Below are 21,529 nucleotides of genomic sequence, written 5' to 3'. Positions count from 1 at the left end.
TGCCGGGCTTGCTGTAGTTCAGCAGCTTTGCAGTGACAGTGTGCCAAAGCATCACCCCGCTTGCTTCCTCTACAGTTTTTGATGGTTCTCTTTGCAGGCCCTGGGCCTAGATTGAACTACATGTTTTCCTGCCATCACCTCAAATAATATGGTTGTTCAGGTGCTCACGTCCCCAGCTGGGTCCAGTGCAGTGTGACACAGGTCCCCGGCTTTCTGGTTGGTGCCCAAGGGAACCTACCTGGTCACCACCTTGAGTGACCTATGTCATTGATCACCTCCAATCGTATCTTTAAATCGGCTTCTAATGGGTTTTCCCCAGGTATAAGCCAGGCTTATGTCCAAGTGTATGTCCGTTCTATCTCCTGCCCTTGGGATGACGGAGGACTTATGCTGTACCGAATTGGTACATAACTCAACATCCTTATTCCACTTAAGCAATACAGTTCTTTCCCAAAATGTTTGATAATTTTAGTCCCAAACACATGGATCACATTCCACAACTTGGCCAATCCAGGGGTTATCATAGAGAGAGTGAGCTGCTTTGGTGCCTTAATGTTCCCAAAGTCATGGTTACATAGGTTGGAAAAAAGACACTAGTCCATCTAGTTCAACCAATTGTGGCTTCCCCTTCCAGGCCATAGGCCCCACGAGGTAAGGCACCACGAAGTTAAGCCCCCTATGAAGCAGTCCACACTTCTCCTCCATCTTGATTTCTTTTCTTCCAGACCCAAAATATCCCCCCACCATCTACTGCCCCCCTCACACTATGGATGGGTCTCCCCGTGGCTTCACTTCAATGGATGGGTACAGTCTATTAAGTGCAGTAACCCCCTCTTACAGACTTCCAAGTTAAAGGTAGTATGGAAAACATTTTAAAACTCTAGGAGTAGAACTATAGGGAAAACTTTTTTTTATTCTGGTTAGAGGAAGGGAGGGTTATTATAATCTCTAGTAGATTTTGTTTTTTTAACATCTGTGTTCCATTGGGGAAATTTCCCTTCACTTCCTGTCCCCATAGCCAAACAGAAAGTGAGAGGTTATCACTAAAAATTAAGGTAATCCCTTGGGGTCACCCCCAGGTCACCAGAACTAGTGTCCTCATTAAAAGATTTCCCCTCTATTTATTTTCTGGTGACACCCCAAATTTAGTTATAATCTTTTATTTTCACTTTCAATGATAATGGTAAACGGGACAAACAGAGAGGACAATGACCGCAATTAAAACTGACAGGGGTTCTAATCCCTCTCCATTCTATCCAAATCTTTAAAAAAAAAAAAAGTTTTGCAATTCGTTATACTTTCATTCTCAAACCAGAGATCTTCTTGTGCCCCCTCCTTTTATTTATGCAAGGTCAATGTTCATAGTACAAGCTAAACTGCTCCCAATACACAATTTGACATATCGGCTTTCTAATTGATCTGCAGGCACGGAACCCTCTCCAGCTCTACTGCTGTCAGCTGAAAGCCGTAGAACAAAGCGGTTTTCCAGTAACACCACAACAACATCGGAGTCCTCACAGAACCCCGGCCCAGACAACCAAGAGGCAGCAGACACATCGAGAAACACTGGCAAGAAAACCTTGAGCAAGGAAAAAACAGGTGAGTGACCGCAAGGCAATAACAGCCAGGTGACTTGACATCAGTAAAGCATCCATTGTTCCTGAAAGATCAGTTTTGGGTGGACTAGATATAGATATTGTATATAAAAACTGATTATAAATGTTGCAGGAGTTTAGCGAGCTTGCTTGTGGATACTTGTCTACTAGGATTCTGAGTTTAGTCAACTGGGTACTATTACAGTTTGGATCAAATATTTTACTGAATTGTTCTGAGTAGAAGTAAATGTTTTCTTATGGATCATTTACATGTCCTGTTCTGTCTTCTTTTGCAGATAAAGTGGATGTGTTCAACTCAGGTGCAAAGACTCCACTGCCTGCCACCAACTTCCTGGGTCGCTCGAACAGTATGGAGTTGAGCTGGCCCTCTCAAGGCAAGCGTCGAGCTGGAAGCAAGACAAGTGGTGGGCTTCCCGATCCCTTCCAATCCCAAGGGAGCGGCAAAAAACAAAAATCTCGGGAGCAGCCGCATGTGTTCGGTAATGGCTTTGGAGCGGACTCCTTCAGTAGCCTGGCCAACTCCTACAGCCCCTTCGGTGGCAGTGCCAACAGCGGCATTGCGACAGGACAAAAGCCAATACGGACAAAAAAAGGGGAGAGGCCGGAGGAGGAGGACAAGGGCAAGGGGGGCAAACGCAAGTCAGGTAATGAGTTTCTAGTCAAACTTGACCACGAGGGGGTTATGTCCCCAAAAACAAAAAACGGTAAAGCCCTCCTGCTGTGCGACAAAGACTTTGGGCTCCGAATTGGACAGAGCTATGGTGCTTCATCGGGATTGGCCAAGGACAAGAAGCGGAAGCCACCTATGCACGAGCACCTGTCCATGGGCCTTGCACTTGGGAAGTACACTGGGCAAACCGAATATGGCGTGAACTGTGACAGTGACTGCTCATACTCTGATCAGGATGAGGAGGATAATGCAGGGGGACTGCGAGCAAGGGTCCCGTCTAGATTTCTGGCGGGACTATCTGTTTCTTCTTCCTCCTCTGGGTCATCTTCATCTTCTAGCTCTGGCTCCATATCCAGCTCCAGCATATGCTCTACGGACAATGAGGACTTCTCGGAGAGTTCAGACGAAGCAGACTCTGCCATGCTTTTGCAGCCCTGCCTCACGCACCCTGTGCCCACTTTGTTAGCGCAGCACACAGAGGATAGCGGACAAGGGTCCCGGGGTTGCTTTGTCTCAGGACAAAAAGCCAAACAGAGGAGGAAAGGGACCCCATCAAATTTTCCTAAAACCAAAGAGCCCCTACCTAGACAGCAACGCCTGCCCTCCGTGGAAAACCGGCCAAAGATTTCCACCTTCCTACCCGCACGCCAGCTCTGGAGGTGGTCCGGAGAGCCTACCCAGGTACGAAGTCTTTCTTATGGTGCTTGATACCAAAATCAGTTATTGTTAACTACAGTTTTCTTTTTACAAAAACATCCCTCAAGTTCAGTCTTTCATCTTCCATAAGCCCAACTTCAAAAGGTTAGGACCGGTTATTCTTTAGATCTCCCTAAGATCAAACATTAGGAGAGAATTGAGATGTATGATGCCATGGGCCTTCTGGCGAGATAACGGAAAAGCTGGATCATCATCTCATTCAATTTGGGGTCCTCAGCCTTTCTGATCGAAAGACTGGTGATGACTAAGCACCGAGGGTAGAGGATGGAGTAAGATCAGGAACTTCTTCACTTTTCTCCTAATGTTTGATTTTTTTTTTTTTTAACATTTATCTTTGTGTTTTTACATGGGGGATTTTATAGCCCAGCGTTTACCTTTATTCTGTCCTGATTCTTTTCCCAAAGCTTCTAAAATAACCAGAGTATCCTGTTCAGTTGCAGATTGGTAATATTGCCTCTGTCTCTGCTACTATTGTCTTAATAGAAAGGTTCACACCCTTTCTATATTATTTCCAGTGCCCCTCCTCCTAGGGGCCCTTTAGGTGAATGTCTGGAAGGCTGTTTGGCTTCTGTATCAAATGATTGGCTCACAGCAGTCACATGATCGTAAGCCTGTCCCGCTGGCTCCTGATCGGAAGTCCTGACTGAGAGCTGTCAGTTTCACGGTCGGCAAGAGCTTACATATTTTATATATTTTTGTCAGTGAAAGATAAACTCCAGACTGATAGAAAAAGAATACAAAGCAGCTCTGTATCAATTATACATGTGCAGTGTAAGTACCGTGTTTCCCCGAAAATAAGACCGGGTCTTATATTAATTTTGGCTTCAAAAACCACACTAGGGCTTATTTTCAGGGGAGGTCTTATTTACGGTATGTACAATGACTATCTTCAATTGATTGTAACCCTAAAATAAATATCCTGATTCCTGATCCTTTAAAGCATGATAGACAGCACAGTGCTTGTGCTGTGTCAGTTAGCCCTCTCTATGTTCTAAAAAGCCTAGAATAAAACAATAAAATGTTAAAAAAAAAAAAGTTCTTTCCGCCTGTCAGCTCAGAAATCAGCATTATGACATTCTGTCCAATGCTTATGTTTGTTCATTCCCAAAAATAAACCTTGGATAAAGTCATTGTAAAATTATGTAATCGATTTTGTCAAAAGATTATATAATGTGCAGTGTGTCTCCTTTTGTAAATTTATTGTGGAAAATAAATGGATTTTTGTAAAATCTTACCGTAAAATCCTTTTCTCTTAGCTCATTGACAGACGTAGTCCTCGGTGATACACCACCTTCGGGTTATGTTGCCTCCACAGGAGCAGGACTAGACAGGAAATTAAAAAGCTCTGGCCACACCCCAGGGGCAGTCCCAGAGGGTATATCCTCTCTCTCTCTGCCTCAGCAAATCAGTTATGTGAAAAAGCAGTCTTTAGAGATTTTAACCCAACTCAAAAAACAGAGGGGCGGGGACTACGTCTGTCAATGAGCTAAGAGAAAAGGATTTTACGGTAAGATTTTACAAAAATCCATTTTTCTCTAGCGCTCATTGACAGACGTAGTCCTCGGTGATACACCACCTTCGGGACGTCCCAGAGCAGTATCACAACTGAGGGGTGGGAAAATGGAAATCAAATCCCAATCTAGAAGGCCCAACCGGTGCCAACTAGAAGTTTACAATGCTCATCCTTAATGATGAGACTCAACAAAAAAAGAGAAAAAAATTTTTTTTTTTTTTTTCAAACAGAAAAAACCCTCGAGGTAGACCACCGGTCTCCTCAAATTGCGGCCTGCAAAACCTTGCGGCCAAATGAGGCATCCGCCGATGCCGTCACATCAATTTTATAGAACTTTGTAAAGGTATGTACCGACGACCAGGTGGCCGCCTTACATACCTGGACCACTGACGCCTGATGGCGAAAGGCCCAGGAAGTACTGAGCGCTCGAGTGGAGTGCGCCCTAACAGGGAACGGAGGACTCTGACCCTTAATAGAATAAGCCTGTACCACCGTTTGTCTAATCCATTTGGCAATGGTCGCGGCAGATGCAGGCAAACCCTTTCTGGGGCCATCCGTGATCACAAAAAGTGAATCCGTCTTACGGAATGATTCCGTAGCTTTCAGGTATACCCTGATTGCCCGAACCACATCTAAGGAATGCAACGCATGTTCCCGATGATGCTTGGGCTGAGGACACAAGGAAGGTAGTACAATATCTTCATTCAGATGAAAATCTGAAACCACCTTGGGAAGAAAAGATGGCTTAGGATGAAGTACTACCTTATCCCTATGAATCACTAGGTATGGTGACTGGCATGATAATGCAGCCAGTTCTGACACCCTGCGAGCAGAAGTAATAGCCACCAAGAAGGCCACCTTCTGGGATAAAGTAAGCAAGGGAATCTCCCTGATGTTTTCAAAGGGAGGTTACTGTAGAACCGACAAAACCAAATTAAGATCCCAAGGCGGTAAGGGCGCGCGGACTGGAGGAGCCAGGTGCCGCACCCCCTGGATGAAATTCCGCACCAAGGATTTGGTAGCTAAAGGCTTCTGAAAGAAGATTGCTAATGCTGAAACTTGACCCTTGACGGTGCTCAAGGCTAGCTTCTGCTCAACCCCTTGTTGCAAAAAGGCCAATATTCGAGACACCGAATAGGTACGTGGAGGAAATCCTAAAGATTCGCACCACGCAATATAAGTCTTCCATGTGTGATAATAGACTTTGCTGGAAGTCGCTTTCCTTGCTTTAATAAGGGTAGGAATGACTGAAGCTGACAAACCTCTGTCCTTCAGTACTTGGGTCTCAATGGCCAGGCCATTAAACCCAGCGACTGTAAAGCATGATGGTAAATTGGTCCTTGAGACCACAGACACTCCCTGAGACGAAGTTCCCACGGAACGTCTACGACTAACATGTCCAAGTCGGCCAGGCCGGCTTGAGGAGGCCAGCCTAGAATTTCTAGGACCACTGGCGCTGATTGAATCTGAACCAGGCGTCCCTAGAGTTATCTGGCCCCGACCATCCGAGAAAGTCTGGTCGTTTTCTGTTCCCACACATTTATCAGATACCTGATAGATATCAGGAAAGGTGATCTTTTCTGGTTGAACCTCAGGGACCGAAGTCACCCGACTAGAGGCTACTTGGCCTATCTGGTCAACCAGATCCGATTCCTGTGAGGTATCGGGACTAATCTTGGGAAAAGGTAAAGGAAAAGATCTATTCAGGGAACGTTAACTACCGCTTCCTGTAGTACTTAAATGTTGGAAGGGAAGAATCGCACCGGTAGTGGTGGTTGATGCTCGATCTAATGTCCTGAATACCGGTGAAAACGTCCCCCCACCCTGAAACCGGGTGGGGGCGCACCTTCAGGCTGTGTACTCCTTTGCTTCGGGTTTGGCTGGGTTGGTCCCCTTCTTGAACCCTTCTGGAGGAGTCTTGCCTTTCCCGCTAGTACCAGCCGGGCGCCCTTTATGGGCGGTAAAGAAAGGTCCTCGCTTGTTGCGAGGTCCCTTAGCTTTAGCAGCCTGTGGCAAAAAAGTGCTCTTGCCCCCAGTGGCATCCTTAATGATTTCATCTAGGTTGGCCCCAAATAGACGATTCCCCTGAAAGGGGAGATTTGTCAAGGTCTTTTTGGAACCTAGGTCAGCTGACCAGCATTTTAACCACAGCACACGTCTGAGGATCACCGCTGTCTTAGATGCATGCCCTAATAAGGGAGTAGTGTCCAAGGCTGCGTCACAGATAAACTGTAGCCCTTGTATAATCTGTTCCATCAAATCAGATGTCTCCTGGGGAATATCTTTTCCCCTAAGGTCTTGGCGTACCATTTTCGCCCATTCCGTAAGTGTCTGGGAAACTAGACCAATAACAATTACTGGTCTAAATGCTGACCCTATCAGAGAGAAGATGGTGCGGGACTCTGCTTCCATCTTTCGATCCACCGGATCCTTAAAGGACGAAGTGTCCTCCACTGGAATAACCGTGGCTTTATTCAGCCTGGAAATAGGCGGATCCACGACTGGTGGTACCGTCCATTTCTTAATGATGGATTCCTCAAACGGATAGCGTCTAGCAATACGCTTGGAAATAGTAAAGGTACGTTTAGAATGCTCCCATTCTCCTTTAATCTGATTACCGAAACATTTAGGTACAGGAAAAGCCTTCATCGTCTTGATGGGCTTATTAGTACCAAAAGGAATCTCTGTTTCAGTTGCCTCTGCCGGTAAAGCCTCAAGTTTTAAGGTTTCCTGCACTGCCACAACTAGTGCGTCCACCAATGCTTCTTCCTGAATAATAGCAGGAGAAGAAGCGTCCTCCTCACTGTCTGAGGGGGCTTTACCTGGGATAACAGCCCTTGCAGAGGAACCTGCAATTGCCGTGACCACCTCTGAATCTGAGTCAGAGGTGTCAGATGGTATAGGGGTAGGCGGGGGTCGCTTCCTTGACCCCCGTCCCTGACAGGCCGCCTCCACCCGAGCCACCATAGACTCCAAAATTGCTGTAAATGACTCTATACTCTGCGCACCGGCGGGTCCCGTGGCCCCCTCGAGGGAAACAGGTGGGGGAATATGTGTGGCAGGGTCCATGATAATTCCAGTTACTTCCTGGATAATATATACCTGCTAGGGATCCCTATCGATCGAGAGAGAGAGAGAGATAGACCCCCAGGCTCACCACTTGATGCTCAGAGTTTAACTGCAACAGGTTACAGCGCTGTCTTGACAAACAGGAAGTCTTTTGGCTGGCTGCCCAGGAAAAAAGGAGGCGGCTCCGCCCCTCTATACGCCTTCCGGCGCCTCCCCCAAGCTCCACGAGGTGTTTGGATCACCTCAAACATGGCCGCCCCCATGCTGGAGACACGAGGCTACGCCAAAATGGCGGCTCGTGCGATCCAGCAAAAAAAATGGCGGCGGCCCGTACTGAATAGCGGTGTGCTGCAGGGCACACAACACTCTCTCTGCATGGGGATATGGCGTGGTTGGCGGTACCGGCCCTGGCGGACCGCATGGCCGTTCGGGAGGCCTGCTAATAGCTGGAGATCTGATTAGGAAGGCAGTCTACATGTCCGTGGCTTCTGACTGGTAGGTAGCTTATTCTTAACCCATAAGATTCCCAGAATGCCACAGATTACATCTTTAAAACATGTATACAATTAGATTGTTAGCTCCCAAACCAAGCCTCCTGGCTTTTTGCACACATAAAATCACACTCAAAGTAGGAGGATCTGTGTCATGTTGTAGGATAGAAAGGGACTCTATCTTACCATACAGAGAGGGGCCCGCGTTCACCACAAAACCCGTCAGGGGGAAAGGGGGAACATACTACTCACCATACCGGAACCAGGCGGGCACCAACTCCTGACAGTACCCCTCTCCACCGGGGCGGGAGGGCTGTCGACCGATACGGACGCCGTGACTCATGGTCTTTGGCGTTTCAGCGAGACGTTTAACTCGCGTGGACAGTCCTTTAATGGGACTTTGTCGCGGCCGACCCAGCGCGGAGCTATGGCCTGCACGCGCTCGTAGGCTGAACTGGGGTGACCACCGGATCTCAACATCCAGCCCGTCGCCCAGTTCAGCTTTCTTGCTTGAAGATCTCACAGGAACACTGGAGAAAAAAAGCTGTCTAAAAAATCCTTTAAGAAAAAATTCTTGCCAGGACCTAAGATCCCAGCAAGGTATCTAGGTCCTTACTCCTAACTAGACAGAAAATAACTGATTTGCTGAGGCAGAGAGAGAGAGGATATACCCTCTGGGACTGCCCCTGGGGTGTGGCCAGAGCTTTTTAATTTCCTGTCTAGTCCTGCTCCTGTGGAGGCAACATAACCCGAAGGTGGTGTATCACCGAGGACTACGTCTGTCAATGAGCGCTAGAGAAACCTTATTTACAGCGCCGCTGGGCGCTCACGTGACCCTCTGGAGCTCTACTTTCCCTCTCTGAATACTGCAGAGGGAGGGGCTGAGATCAAGGATTTTACTAGGGCTTATTTTCGGGGTAGGGCTTATTTTGCAGCCATCCCTGAAAATCATGCTAGGTCTTATTTTCAGGGTAGGGCTTATTTTCAGGGAAACAGGGTACCTCAATTTGACTTGGTATCAGCTCCTTGCAATGCCCTGTACAACAGATCTCAGACTGTAAAGAGGGATCAGGACTGGGGAGCCAGCCAGGTCTTCTACATGCTGTTAGAAGGTGAGAGCCTGATCGGGCTGTAGCTCTGTTTTCTCTGTTAAGTTAATCTAGGGGGTGTATATCTATATATCTATAGTGAAAAGTAACACAAGGAGCCAATCATCTGGGTAACTCATAGCATTTCCAACCCTAGGCTTATACTAGAGTCAATACGGTTTCCCAGTTTTTTGTGCTAAAATGAGGTGCCTCGGCTTATATTTGGGTCGGCTTATACTTGAGTATATACGGTAATCTCTCTAAAGTGTGGAAGAATTTGCTTCATAGATAGACCAGTACTGTGTTCCCCCGACTGTATTGTAGCGTTATCCAGATGATTGGCTCCTTGTGTTACTTTTCCCTCTACCAGTCTGAGCTTTACTGTATAGGGGCAGTAAGAGGCTGATGTCGTATCAAATTCTGGTTTTTAGACTTTTTTTTTCATTTATAAAAAAAATAATAAATGTATTAATTTAAACTGAGCTGCATGAATTATTGTCCTTATATCTGCCCAGAGTTCAGTGATAAGGGAAGGTTTTCATTATATGCAAAAATTGTGTAGACAACTAGAGGGTATTGCGTTAACATAATCCCTAAACATAGGTTTTGAAAGAAAACCCCCTAAGTAACATGTGGGACTTTATAGGTAACAGTAAGTTTTATATATATGAATAATCAAATGTTATTCTAAAATATTTTATTTAAAATTATCATTTATATCCAATATTTATACTCATACTATTGTAAGGATATTGTAACTTGTTATGACCATACACATAGTGGCTCATCCATTACATTGTAACGATACATAATACAAATATGGTGTTGCTTAAAGGAGTGGAACATAATCCAACGCGTTTCGATACATGTGTGAAAAATACAAATCTTCCTCAGGGATTCTGATTCCACTCCTGAAAAGGTACAACATACTGTAAGCTTTGTGCTCTGTGCAAATTGTATACAAAAAACATTTATATGCGTCTGCGACTTTTTCTGGTGGCAGCTAAGAGAAAAATAGGTTTTCATTATATAAAACAAATAATCAGAGAGACTGAAATGCTTCCCAGAGGTCCTTCAACTGCAGCAATCTCCTCTGATGTGGTTGCCAAACGTAGCCAACCGGTTTGTTTCTCTTCTTTCCAGAGGCGGGGAATGAAAGGCAAAGCCAGAAAACTCTTCTACAAGTCGATCGTGCGGGGGAAGGAGACCTTGCATGTGGGCGAATGTGCAGTTTTCCTCTCAGCCGGACGCCCAAACCTGCCCTACATCGGACGCATCGAGAGCATGTGGGAGTCCTGGGGCGGCAATATGGTGGTGAAAGTCAAGTGGTTTTACCATCCTGAAGAAACGAAACTGGGAAAAAGGCACAGCGATGGCAAAGTAAGAATCTAGTGATGATTGATTGAGCTCTTTCATGATTGTCTAGTTGAAGGCCAACACCACCCAAAATCCATCTCACAAAAAGCCCTAGTAAGGAAAGTGTGTTGCCCATTAACATATAACTTTCTAGGTTGGCTGGAACTTGGCCATAGAGGCCAACTTGACCCACTAGTAGGCTTAATAACCCTTCAATGTCTAGTAGCCTTTGTCAACTAGGGTTCCTCGACCAATGGGCAATTCATGCCTCTCAAATAAGTTCCCACTGGCACCATTGATCTTTTTTTTTTAATCTATCGGTAAAGGGGGGAGTATTCTCAATGGCCACAAACGTAAGGGACATTCTCCTCACTGATTATCACACTAAGTGAGCTCTATATGTAATTCTTATTAGGCCTGAGCCTAAAAATGATTTCAAGTGTTCCTCCATGTTGAGGGAAGGTCGAGAAAGACTGGTCTAGAACCTCTTAGACACCCCATTGGTCTGATTTCTTTAGTTTACTTTGTTCCTTGCAATGACCATCTATGATGGTGTTACCATTACAGCCGAATATCTCAGTTATTGGCCTATTTTATGTTTTAAAGAGTTCACTAGGAAGAGGGTAACACCATAGTTTTGGCTTTGTAAAGTTACAACAGTTGAACTGAGCCATGAACTTTAACAGGGATTTCCCAACTTGGCAGTCCTCAAGATATCCACTTCTAGACCGCAATATGTATATATACGCTGTGTCTTTGAAGTGGTTTACCGGGATTATGGCTGAAGATATCAGCCATAACCCCGGTACTGTTTTTTACAGACGGCGGCTGGTTTTCTCATAAGGCGTAACGAGTGGAACGCTTGCAGAAGGGGACGTATCCCCCACCTTCTGCCGCTCACCGTTTCCACAAGCTCATCCGAGAAATTATCTGACGGTAAAGCCCAGTCCCAAAGGCGATCAAAAAATAGATCCTCTTTGATCGCCTCTATGGCCTTGGAGGACCAGAGCAATGTCATGACATCACTTCCTGTCTAGGCTGAAAGAAAACAATTTTTTTTAAAGGAAAATATCAAACAAAATTTTTTTTTTCTTTGATCCTTTGCTTTTAAAGGTAAAGGAGAGTTCTGGGGTCTTTTTGACCCCAGATCTCTCCATAAAGAGGGTCTGTCATCCTTATTTCTATAATGAGGGATGTTTACATTACTTGTAATAGGAATAAAAGTGATCAACAAAAAAAAATAAAGGGACAGTTTAAAACTAAAAAAAATAGTGAAATAAAAAAAAACAAAATTTAAAGCGCCCCCATTCCTACTTGCTCACGCGCAGATGCGAACGCATATGTAAATCGCGACTGCATATATAAACGTTATTCGCACCACACGTGAGATATTACCGTGAACGTTGGAGTGAGCGCAATAATTCTAGCACTAGACCCCCTCTGTAACTCTAAACCAGTAACCTATGGTGTTCTCCTATGGAGATTTTTAAGTACCATAGTTTGTCGCCATTCCACGGGCATGCGCAATTTTAAAGCATAATGTTATAAAGAGTGTCTGAAAATCAAGTCCATCAATGAAACATAAGTCCAGTCAACTCATAAATCCAAGTGGATGACAATATTCTGTGTCAATATAAATTCAGGGCCGACACCAGCTAGTGTTTCTCCAACAAAGTAAAAAGTGGACACTCACCAGCTTTTAGCTGTCCTGATAAGACAGCATATGGGTCTGGTGAGTGTTCACTTTTTACTTTGTTGGAGAAACACTAGCTGGTGTCAGCATTGAATTTATATTGACATAGAATATTGTCAACCACTTGGATTTATGAGTTGACTGGACTTATGTTTCATTGATGGACTTGATTTTCAGACACTCTTTATAACATTATTTAGCGCTGCAACCTTTTATTTATTTCACTGGCGTTTGTATGTTCACACTGTTTTGCAAGCTGCTATTTCCTATGGATTAGGAGCTGACATTTTTTTTTTTTGTTTAAAGCATAATGTGTTGGCTATCTATTTACTTGGCGTAACCTCTTTCACACTGTACTAAAAAAAATTGAGGGTAAAAAATGTGTTTTTTTAATTCATTAAAATGTATTTTTTCCAAAACATTTGCGTTTTCAAAACCTCTGCGTAAAATACTGTGTGACCTAAAAAACTGCAAAGATTGCCATTTTATTCCCTAGGGTCTCTGCTAAAGAAAAAATAATAAAACTTTTAATGTTTGGGGGGGGGGGGGGGGTTGTAAGTTCTTTTCTAGCAAAAAAAAAATACTGATTTAAACTTGTAAAAAAAAACTGCCAGAAAAAAGACTGGTCTTCAAGTGGTTAGAAGAAGTCAACGAGATGGTGTCCATTTTGTCCTTGATTGTTACATAGACTGGTTGAAAAAAGACAAGTTCATCTATTTAAACCAATAAAGGGGAAAAAAAATAAAATAAATGATCAGGTTGCAAAACGTGTTTCAAATGTTTATCCCAGGGATTCCTAAACTACGGCCCTCCAGTTGTTCAGGAACTAAAATTCCCATCATGCCTAGTCATGTCTGTGAATGTCAGAGTTCTACAATGCCTCATGGGATATGTAGTTCTGCAACAGCTGCAGAGCCGTATTTTAGGAATCTCTGTTTTATCCAATGGCTACAAATAAGTCACATCATAAACCAATGCCCTAGTCCAGTGGTCCTCAACCCTGGCCTACAGGGCCCACTAACAGGCCAGGTTTGCAAGATAATTGAAATACATCCCAGGTGATATCATTTGCTGCTCAGTGATTGCAGTACTCTAGTCTGCATCTCCCCAAGGTAATACTTAAAATCTGGCCTGTTAGTGGGCTCTGAGGACCGGAGTTGAGGACCACTGCCCTAGTCTACAACAAGCCAACCTTCAGAAAGGGTCCTTCACAATTCTGCCAGCACAGGTGTCCTCAAGGTTCCTCAAGACCCCCACTATCTAAGCTTAAGATTTGCCCTTTGCCACACATGGCTCTTTTCCAATGCACTTTACTGAGTAATTTATGTTCTTTTCTCCACCCCTGCAGAACGCATTGTACCAGTCGTCGCACGAGGATGAAAATGACGTACAGACAATCTCACACAAGTGCCAGGTGGTGAGCCGCCAGCAGTATGAAAAGATGAGCCACAGCAAGCGCTACCAGGACCGGCAAAACCTCTACTACCTGGCAGGGACCTATGACCCAGGAACTGGGAGGCTGGTGACTGCGGAGGGTGTGCCAGTGCTGTGCTGAAATGCCACACGGGAGTTAACTGGGGGAGGGGAGGGGGAAGGGTATCACTCTTACTAGACAGCACTTCGCACCATCGTACATCAAAGGCTCGCCGGTAGCATGTACCAACCAATCCAGAATCCTCGATACACTAGAAAAAAAATAAAAAAATTGTCACATCCACCAACCCTCACAGAAACAAATACGCACAATTCCCGGCCACCTAAGAGGCGAACAACGCGTGAACCGACACGCCAACACTAATACAAGACAACGGGTCTCCTGAAGCACCTCCGGGAGTCGCGTGTACTTGGGCCGTTCCTGAAATCAGTAGATCTTTCTCTGTTAAAAACGGTTACACATTTCTGATCAGGTTTGACGCTCCATGATGTACGAGGCATTGGGGGCACCCCACACTAAAGAACTTGTTGTTCTGGCTTATTCAAACCCGAGCAACTCTTTATATTCCTTTTTTTTTTTTTTTTTTTTTGTTTCATTTAATTTTTATTTCTTTAAGTTAAAACCTCAGTGATTTTTTTTTTTTTAATCACAGATGTGTCTAGATATTGCCACACGTAAGACAATCGTAGAAGACCAGTTCTCTGACTGTCCAAAACTTTGTTTTGTCCTTAATTATCTGAAGGCGAAATTGCACAGATTTTGTTGCTTGGGCCATTTTAAGCTTGGATGTTTTTGAAGACTAAGTGAAGAGCAAGAATTGAAAAAAAAAAAATTGGCCAATTCTATAGGTCAATCATCTCCGCCCACTCTACAGAAAATTTTAAAGCCCCTCTAGGCTGCCATGCAAAGTAGTATGTCTTTCTTTGGATCTCTTTCCATAAGGCTCCAAAAAATCTAAGTATTTGAATAGATGATTTTGGATCCATTTTGATATTGGTCCAAAAATGTAAATATTTGAATAGGTCGTTTTTTGGATCTTATTTTGATATTGATCCAAAAACTGAAATATTTGAATAAGTGGTTTTTGGATCATTCTTGATATTGGTCCAAACACATTGAAATATTTGAAAACATGATTTTGGGATCTTATTTTGATATTGATCCAAAAACTGAAATATTTGAATACATTTTTATTTGGATCTTTTTTTGATATTGGTCCAAAAATTAAAAAGAATAAATTGATTTGGGATATTGGTCCAAAAATCTAAATATTTGAATAAATTGATCTGGGATCCTATTTTGATATTGGTCCAAAAACAGAAATATTTGAATAAATGGTTTTTGGATCTATCTTGATATTGGTCCAAAAATTTAAATATTTGAATACATTTTTATTTGGATCTTTTTTAGATCGTGGTCCAAAAATAAAAATTTAATTGATTTGCAATCTAACTTGATATTGGTCCAAAAATTTAAATATTTGAATAAATTGATCTGGGATCCTATTATGATATTGGTCCAAAAACAGAAATATTTGAATAAATGGTTTTTTGATCTATCTTGATATTGGTCCAAAAACAGAAATATTTGAATAAATGGTTTTTTGATCTATCTTAATATTGATCCAAAAAAAATATTTGAATAAATTGATCTGGGATCCTATTATGATATTGGTCCAAAAACAGAAATATTTGAATAAATGGTTTTTTGATCTATCTTGATATTGATCCAAAAAAAATATTTGAATAAATTGATCTGGGATCCTATTTTGATATTGGTCCAAAAACAGAAATATTTGAATAAATGTTTTTTGGATCTATCTTGATATTGGTCCAAAAAATTAAACATTTGAAGAAATTGATCTGGGATCCTATTTTGATATTGGTCCAAAAACAGAAATATTTGAATAAATGTTTTTTGGATCTATCTTGATATTGGTCCAAAAATTTAAACATTTGAAGAAATTGATCTGGGATCCTATTTTGATATTGGTCCAAAAACAGAAATGTTTGAATAAATGGTTTTTGGATCTATCTTGATATTGGTCCAAAAATTGAAATATTTGAATAAATTGATCTGGGATCCTATTTTAATATTGGTCCAAAAACAGAAATATTTGAAAAAATGTTTTTTGGATCTATCTTGATATTGGTCAAAAAAATTGAAATATTTGCATAAATGGTTTTGGGAATTTACTTTGCTATTGGTTTAAAAAGTGAAATTGTTTAAATATTTGTTTGGTTTGATTTTAAAATAGGTCCAAAGAAATCTGAATTGTTTTAAATTTACATTTTTGTATTCTTTAAATCAAAATCTTTAAGTAGATGTTTTTGGATCCATTGTTGATAGTTGTCAAAGAAATGGAATCTTCGAATGGCTGATTTTTGGAACTGTTTTAATATAGGTCCAAAAACTTAAATAATTAAATAGATGGTTTTATCATCTATTTTGGCATGGGCTCAAAAATGTACATCTTTAAAAAGATGATTTTTAATCCATCTTAAAATTGGTCCAAGAATCCTAATATTTGAGTGGATAGTTTTTAAATTCTTGTTTGTGGTGCTTCAAAAATCAGAATCTTTGAATAGATGTTTTTACATCTAGTTTGACATTGATCCAAGAATCTGAATCTTCGAATGACTGTTATTAACTTTTAATGTTGGTCCAGAAACTAAAATAATTAAGTAGATTCTTTTTGGTTCTATTTTGACATTGGTCCAAAATGTAAATCTTTTAATAGATTTTTTTTTTTTATCCTTCTTGAAATTGGCCCAAAAATATTAATATTTTGAATACATGGTTTTCAATTCCTGTTTGTGGTGCTACAAAAATTAGAATCTTTGAATAGGAGTTTTTAGATCTATTTTGATATTGATCAAAGAATTGGAATTTTCAAGTGACTGATTTTTTGATATTGATCAAAGAATTGGAATCTTCAAGTGATTGATTTTTTGATGAGTGTCGATATTGGCCCAAGAACCAGAATTTTAAAATAAATGTTTTTTTGGGTACATTTTCACATTGGCCCAAAAATTGGAATCTTTTAATAGGTGATTTTGGATTTTGAGGCCAGCGTTGAACAAATTTAGTCAACAAAATGGTGCAACCAAGCCTGTGCAGTTAAGCCTTGCTAACATCTTGCCCTTTGCAAGATAACTTAGCAGTGTCCCCCCCTCCCTCCCAAGTACGTTGCAGAGCAATGTATCTTACAGAACAAATGCAAGACTGAAACAAGAAGGGCTACAGGCAGCAAATGCTAGGATTGTCCTTTATTTGATACCTGCCCAAATATAGGTCTGCTTCTAAACAGTTTACAGTATTAATTTTTTATTAAAATTGCAACCTCAGAGAACAGTTTTTGGTCAGGTGGTATAGTGTAGCACTTCAGAACACTACATAAAAAAAAAAAAAAATAAATAAAAAAAACCTATCATACTACAGAAAAAGTCTGATAAACCATGGGGTGCTTATAATATAAGGCACTTAACAGTATTTGCAGACAAAAAAAAATACTGAATTACACAGTGCCCAAAATATACTGCTTTCACACACGGAGCATTAAAACTGCTGTGAAACTTTTTTTTTTTGCCTTCAGGCTGCTTAAAAAAAATGTCCTCAACATTTTGCCGATTGAGATGCACGTATCAAACTGATTTCTTTCCTAGCAAAACTGCTACATCCATCTTAATATTTTTTTTTTTTCATTTTTTTTTTTTTGTAATTATTTGTATTTTTTTTTTTTTTTCTGGGGAGGGTGGGCGTGTTTATTTGTATTATTCCTAATTTATCTTCAACAGCCTCAAGTTTCAAGCCATATTCTCCCCAGTACCTCTTTCAGCTTTTCTTCCCGAAAGGCAAGATCAGGTGTAATAATATTCTATTTATTCACTGTGTAAATACAGAACTTCTTTTGGAAAGTTTTTATTAACAAAACAAAAAGTACAAAAAAAATTCTCAAAAAAAATAAAAAAAAAACGACGGGAAAAAAAACCCCCTTATTTTGCTGTCGCTAAAGTATAAATTATGCACTGTGTCCTCTTGGCAAGGCTGGGAATATTAGGAATTATGTATAATTTGTAATTATATTGGGAGTTGAAGAAAGTAAAAAAGCACTTGGGGTCTAGGCAGGGACTTGAAGGGGGCAATGAGAGACAATTTAAATATCTTTAAAAAAAAATCGTCACATTTAAATGCTTTTATTGTTAAAAAAAAAAAACACCAAATTCCTGAAAATATGTAAATAGATTGTCTGAAATATTTTTTTTTGTGTTGTTTAAGACATTTTTTAAGGAAAAAAAGTAAAAGAAAATGTATTGGGAATGTCAATATGGTCCGATGGAATAAAAAGGAAATTATTATATAAATATATATTATATAAATTAAGAGTGGTGTGGTCTTTCTTCCGTACTTTCGATAGACAAGCCCTGCATATGTTAAAGAAAATAAGTTAAGTGGTTTTCGTATATACTATGAGTGTCTAAATTGTTTTGTTAAGCACTATGAGGGTTATTAGGCTTTCTTGGGTAAACAGGGATGGTTGACATGCTCAGTGTTTTCCTTATTTAAAAAAATTTAGGCAATTAAAATTTCTACACTCCACCTTTTTGCCATATAGCAAGGGTTATCAATTTAAGTCCTGAATTTATTTTGTTCACAGAGAATTTCTGGGCGTGAGTAGACTTCAGTAATGAGTCAGTGAATTATATGCATATTTATAGTGGACCTTCCATAAAAATGGGAGGTCTACTTTATTTACAGCCCCCCCCCCCGAAAACACACATGGCCTTTTAGGTCATTAAAGACCAAATCTTATGCAAATAAATAGGTCCATCCAGCGTTAATGCTTTTGGGAGGTGCTGGTGACATCAAAGTGCATCCCAGTAAAGTTGGGTGACAAATTCCCTTGAGAATGCGTGCCAACCTATTGCAAGAGCACCGCCTTGTGAAATTTTGAGTGTTTAGGCCTTTTAATCCATTAAAAACATAAGCTTGAAAAAAAAAATCTCCATCTAGGTTTCCATGCTTTGGGAGGTGCTGATGACGTCACTGTGCATCCCAGCAGAGTTGGATGCTCAAAATCCCTTGAGAATGTGTTCCAACCTATAGCAAGCGCACACTCTTGTGAAATTTTAGGCATCAAAGCCTTTTTTTAGGTCATTTAAAACCAAAGCTTTTGTAAAGAAATTTTTTTTTTTTTTTAAATACCTCCGCCTATCTTTAATGCTTCTAGGAGGTGCTGGTGATGCCATCATAAGTCCCGGTGGAGTTGGGTTCTCAGCAACACATGGAGGGCTAATCCCGACTAAGGGCTGCCTCCAAGAAAAAACGGGGGAATGGGATGTTTAAGATGCTTAAGTATGGATCATATAAAGGTCATATATTGATATAAAGTATTGTAGTAGTGAAGCAGAGGATGTAATTAAAAATATCTTTTATTACATAAATTCACAGATACAGAAATTGAGAACATAGAGCCATATTCAAATATAACATAACTAATCATGAAAAATCCTCAGTATGCTTGATGGAGAACCAGAGACAAGCAAGGTTCAGAATCGCATACATGCATATGTAGCAAGGAACTGAATATAGGACCCCAGACCTCTACGCGTTTCGACTTGAATTCGTCTTCCTCAGGGGGAGTAGTAGTCCACAGCTCCTCTAACACATATCTGTATACATAATACAGGAAACATACAGGCTATTTACATACAGCATGTTCAATATGTAAAAGGTATACATAATCCATAGAAAAGATACATTTTATATCATACACTTACATTTATGAAACCACATTTTGTCCAAGGATCAAACATGTGAGAGTTGGGTTCTCAAAATACCCTGAGAATATGTTCCAGCCTATAGCAAGAGCACAGTCTTTCAGGCATCAAATTTTTTTCTTTTAAGCCTTTTAAAACCAAAGCTTATGCAAACATTTTTTATAAAAAATTCCTCAGTCTAGCTTTTCATGCTTCTAGAAGGTGCTGGTGTAGCCCAGTAGAGATGGGCGCTCAAAATCCCTTGAGAACATGTTCTAATGTATAGCAAGGATCGGTCTCATGAAATTTTGGGCATCAAGGCAATTTAAGCCATTAAAAACCAAAGCCTATGCAAAAAAATTTAAAATTAAAGTTAAATTTCATGCTTCTAGGTGGTGCCGCTGATGCCGTTGTGTGTCCCCGTAGAGTTGGGTTCTCAAAATCCCTTTAGAATGTATTACTACAGTCTATAGCAAGGTCAGTCTCTAAAGGCCTCAAGGTCTTTTAAGCCATTAAAAACCAAAGCATATGTGAAAAAACTATACCTCCACCCAGATTTCCATGTTTCCGAGAGGTTCTGGTGAGGCTACAGGTGTCCCAGTAGAGTTGGGTGCTCAAAATCCTTTGAGAATGTGTTCCAACCTGTAGCAAGAGCACGTTCTAGTGAAATCTCAAGCCTCAAGGCCTGGCTTTCCTACTTTCAGCATTCTGAATTACTGACCTGGAACAAACCTGAGGATTAGGAGGTCAAAGCGAGGAACCTCGTGCCCTCCATCCTTCTTCCAGCTCAGGGACTGAAAAGATTGAAGCCGTTGGATTGGCAAAGGCAACCTTTAGTATTCTCTTAGTACAGAGCCATGGGTTTTGCTGGTGAGGCTACAGGTGTCCTAGTAGACTTGGTGCTCAAAATCCTTTGAGAATGTGTTCCAGCCTGTAGCAAGAGCACGTTCTAGTGAAATCTCAAGCCTCAAGGCCTGGCTTTCCTACTTTCAGCATTCTGAATTACTGACCTGGAACAAACCTGAGGATTAGGAGGTCGAAGCGAGGAACCTCGTGCCCTCCATCCTTCTTCCAGCTCAGGGACTCAAAAGATTGAAGCCATTGGATTGGCAAAGGCAACCTGGAGGCAGCTGGAGGGCCACAGGTTGAGCACCCATGGGTTAAAGTGAAGTAGACATGAAAGTACGAGGGCTCTTCAAAAAGTTTCCACACTTTTAAATATTCGTTGGAAACAGTGAGGGCGAGCGCAGTTTTGCTGATGGCATTAAAAAGTTTGTACAGCACAGGGAAAAATGCATTGTAAAGGAAGGCGTCTATGTAGAAAAGAGATGTAATTTGTTTTTGAAACTCTTAATCAAGAAACTTTTGGAAGAGCCCTCATACCTACCCCAAACCGTTTCTTTGTGGGTCGTTCAACGTATTACCCTAACCTTAACTCTTAAAGTGGTTGTAATGCTTCGACATGGAATATGAACAAAGCCTATTCCTCTATAGTGTGCACTTGTCTGTCCAGAGCACCAAGTGTCATTTCTGTCTGCTGCCTCCTTCCTCTGCCATCATCATGAGTCACTTCTGACATGTTCTCCTGACACCAAGAGAAACACGGTGACAGGGGAGGGAGCTCCAGCTGATTGAAAGCCTCAGCTCTGTTCCTGTGCTGTGTAAAGGGGGGTGTGCGTGTCCCTTCCCTCCAATCAGCTCTCACTGATGTAACTTCAGCTCTCCACCCCTTTGCAACGTGGCAAGTGGCAAGTGGCAAGTGGCAATCCGCATGTGCTGGCGGGCATCGTGGCAAGTGACATGCTGCATCTAATGGCAGGTGACGTGGCAAGCTGCATCTGGGTCCTTGGCATAACTTTCAACCACGCAGCCGGTCCCCGATGTCAAAAAGGTTGGGGACCACTGCTCTAAAGAGCGACCAGAATGCCAATCACTCTTATAGACCAAAGCTAGTGGAAATGAGCCCCAAGGGCTGTAGGCAGGGCTTGACAAATTTGCTTGAAATCTAGGAGGCAGCTAAAAAAGTTAGGAGCCGTTTTTTTTTTTTTTTCTGCACATGCCTTATGGCCGTCTTCGTATTCAAAGAGAAAAATTGACCGCACTCTGGAGTAGATGAACTGGA

The 21,529-nt window shown here is 41.6% G+C and overlaps 1 protein-coding gene across 1 annotated transcript in view; it reads left to right on the top strand.

Annotated features, from left to right (window-relative positions):
• Window positions 1-14,248, top strand: part of BAHCC1 (BAH domain and coiled-coil containing 1) — a 187,559-nt gene extending 173,311 nt beyond the window's left edge. Inside the window, exons 25-28 of the mRNA XM_082272320.1 lie at window positions 1,426-1,599; window positions 1,892-2,967; window positions 10,308-10,544; window positions 13,562-14,248. Of these exons, the coding sequence (XP_082128446.1) occupies window positions 1,426-1,599; window positions 1,892-2,967; window positions 10,308-10,544; window positions 13,562-13,768 (1,694 nt within the window). The 3' untranslated portion in view covers window positions 13,769-14,248. The remainder of the gene's footprint in view (window positions 1-1,425; window positions 1,600-1,891; window positions 2,968-10,307; window positions 10,545-13,561) is intronic.
• Window positions 14,249-21,529: the final 7,281 nt, after the last annotated feature.

This window comes from Pelophylax lessonae (assembly GCF_965119305.1).
Source record: "Pelophylax lessonae genome assembly, chromosome: 11".
Lineage (NCBI taxonomy): Eukaryota > Metazoa > Chordata > Amphibia > Anura > Ranidae > Pelophylax > Pelophylax lessonae.
This window is presented reverse-complemented; position numbering and strand designations above follow the sequence as displayed.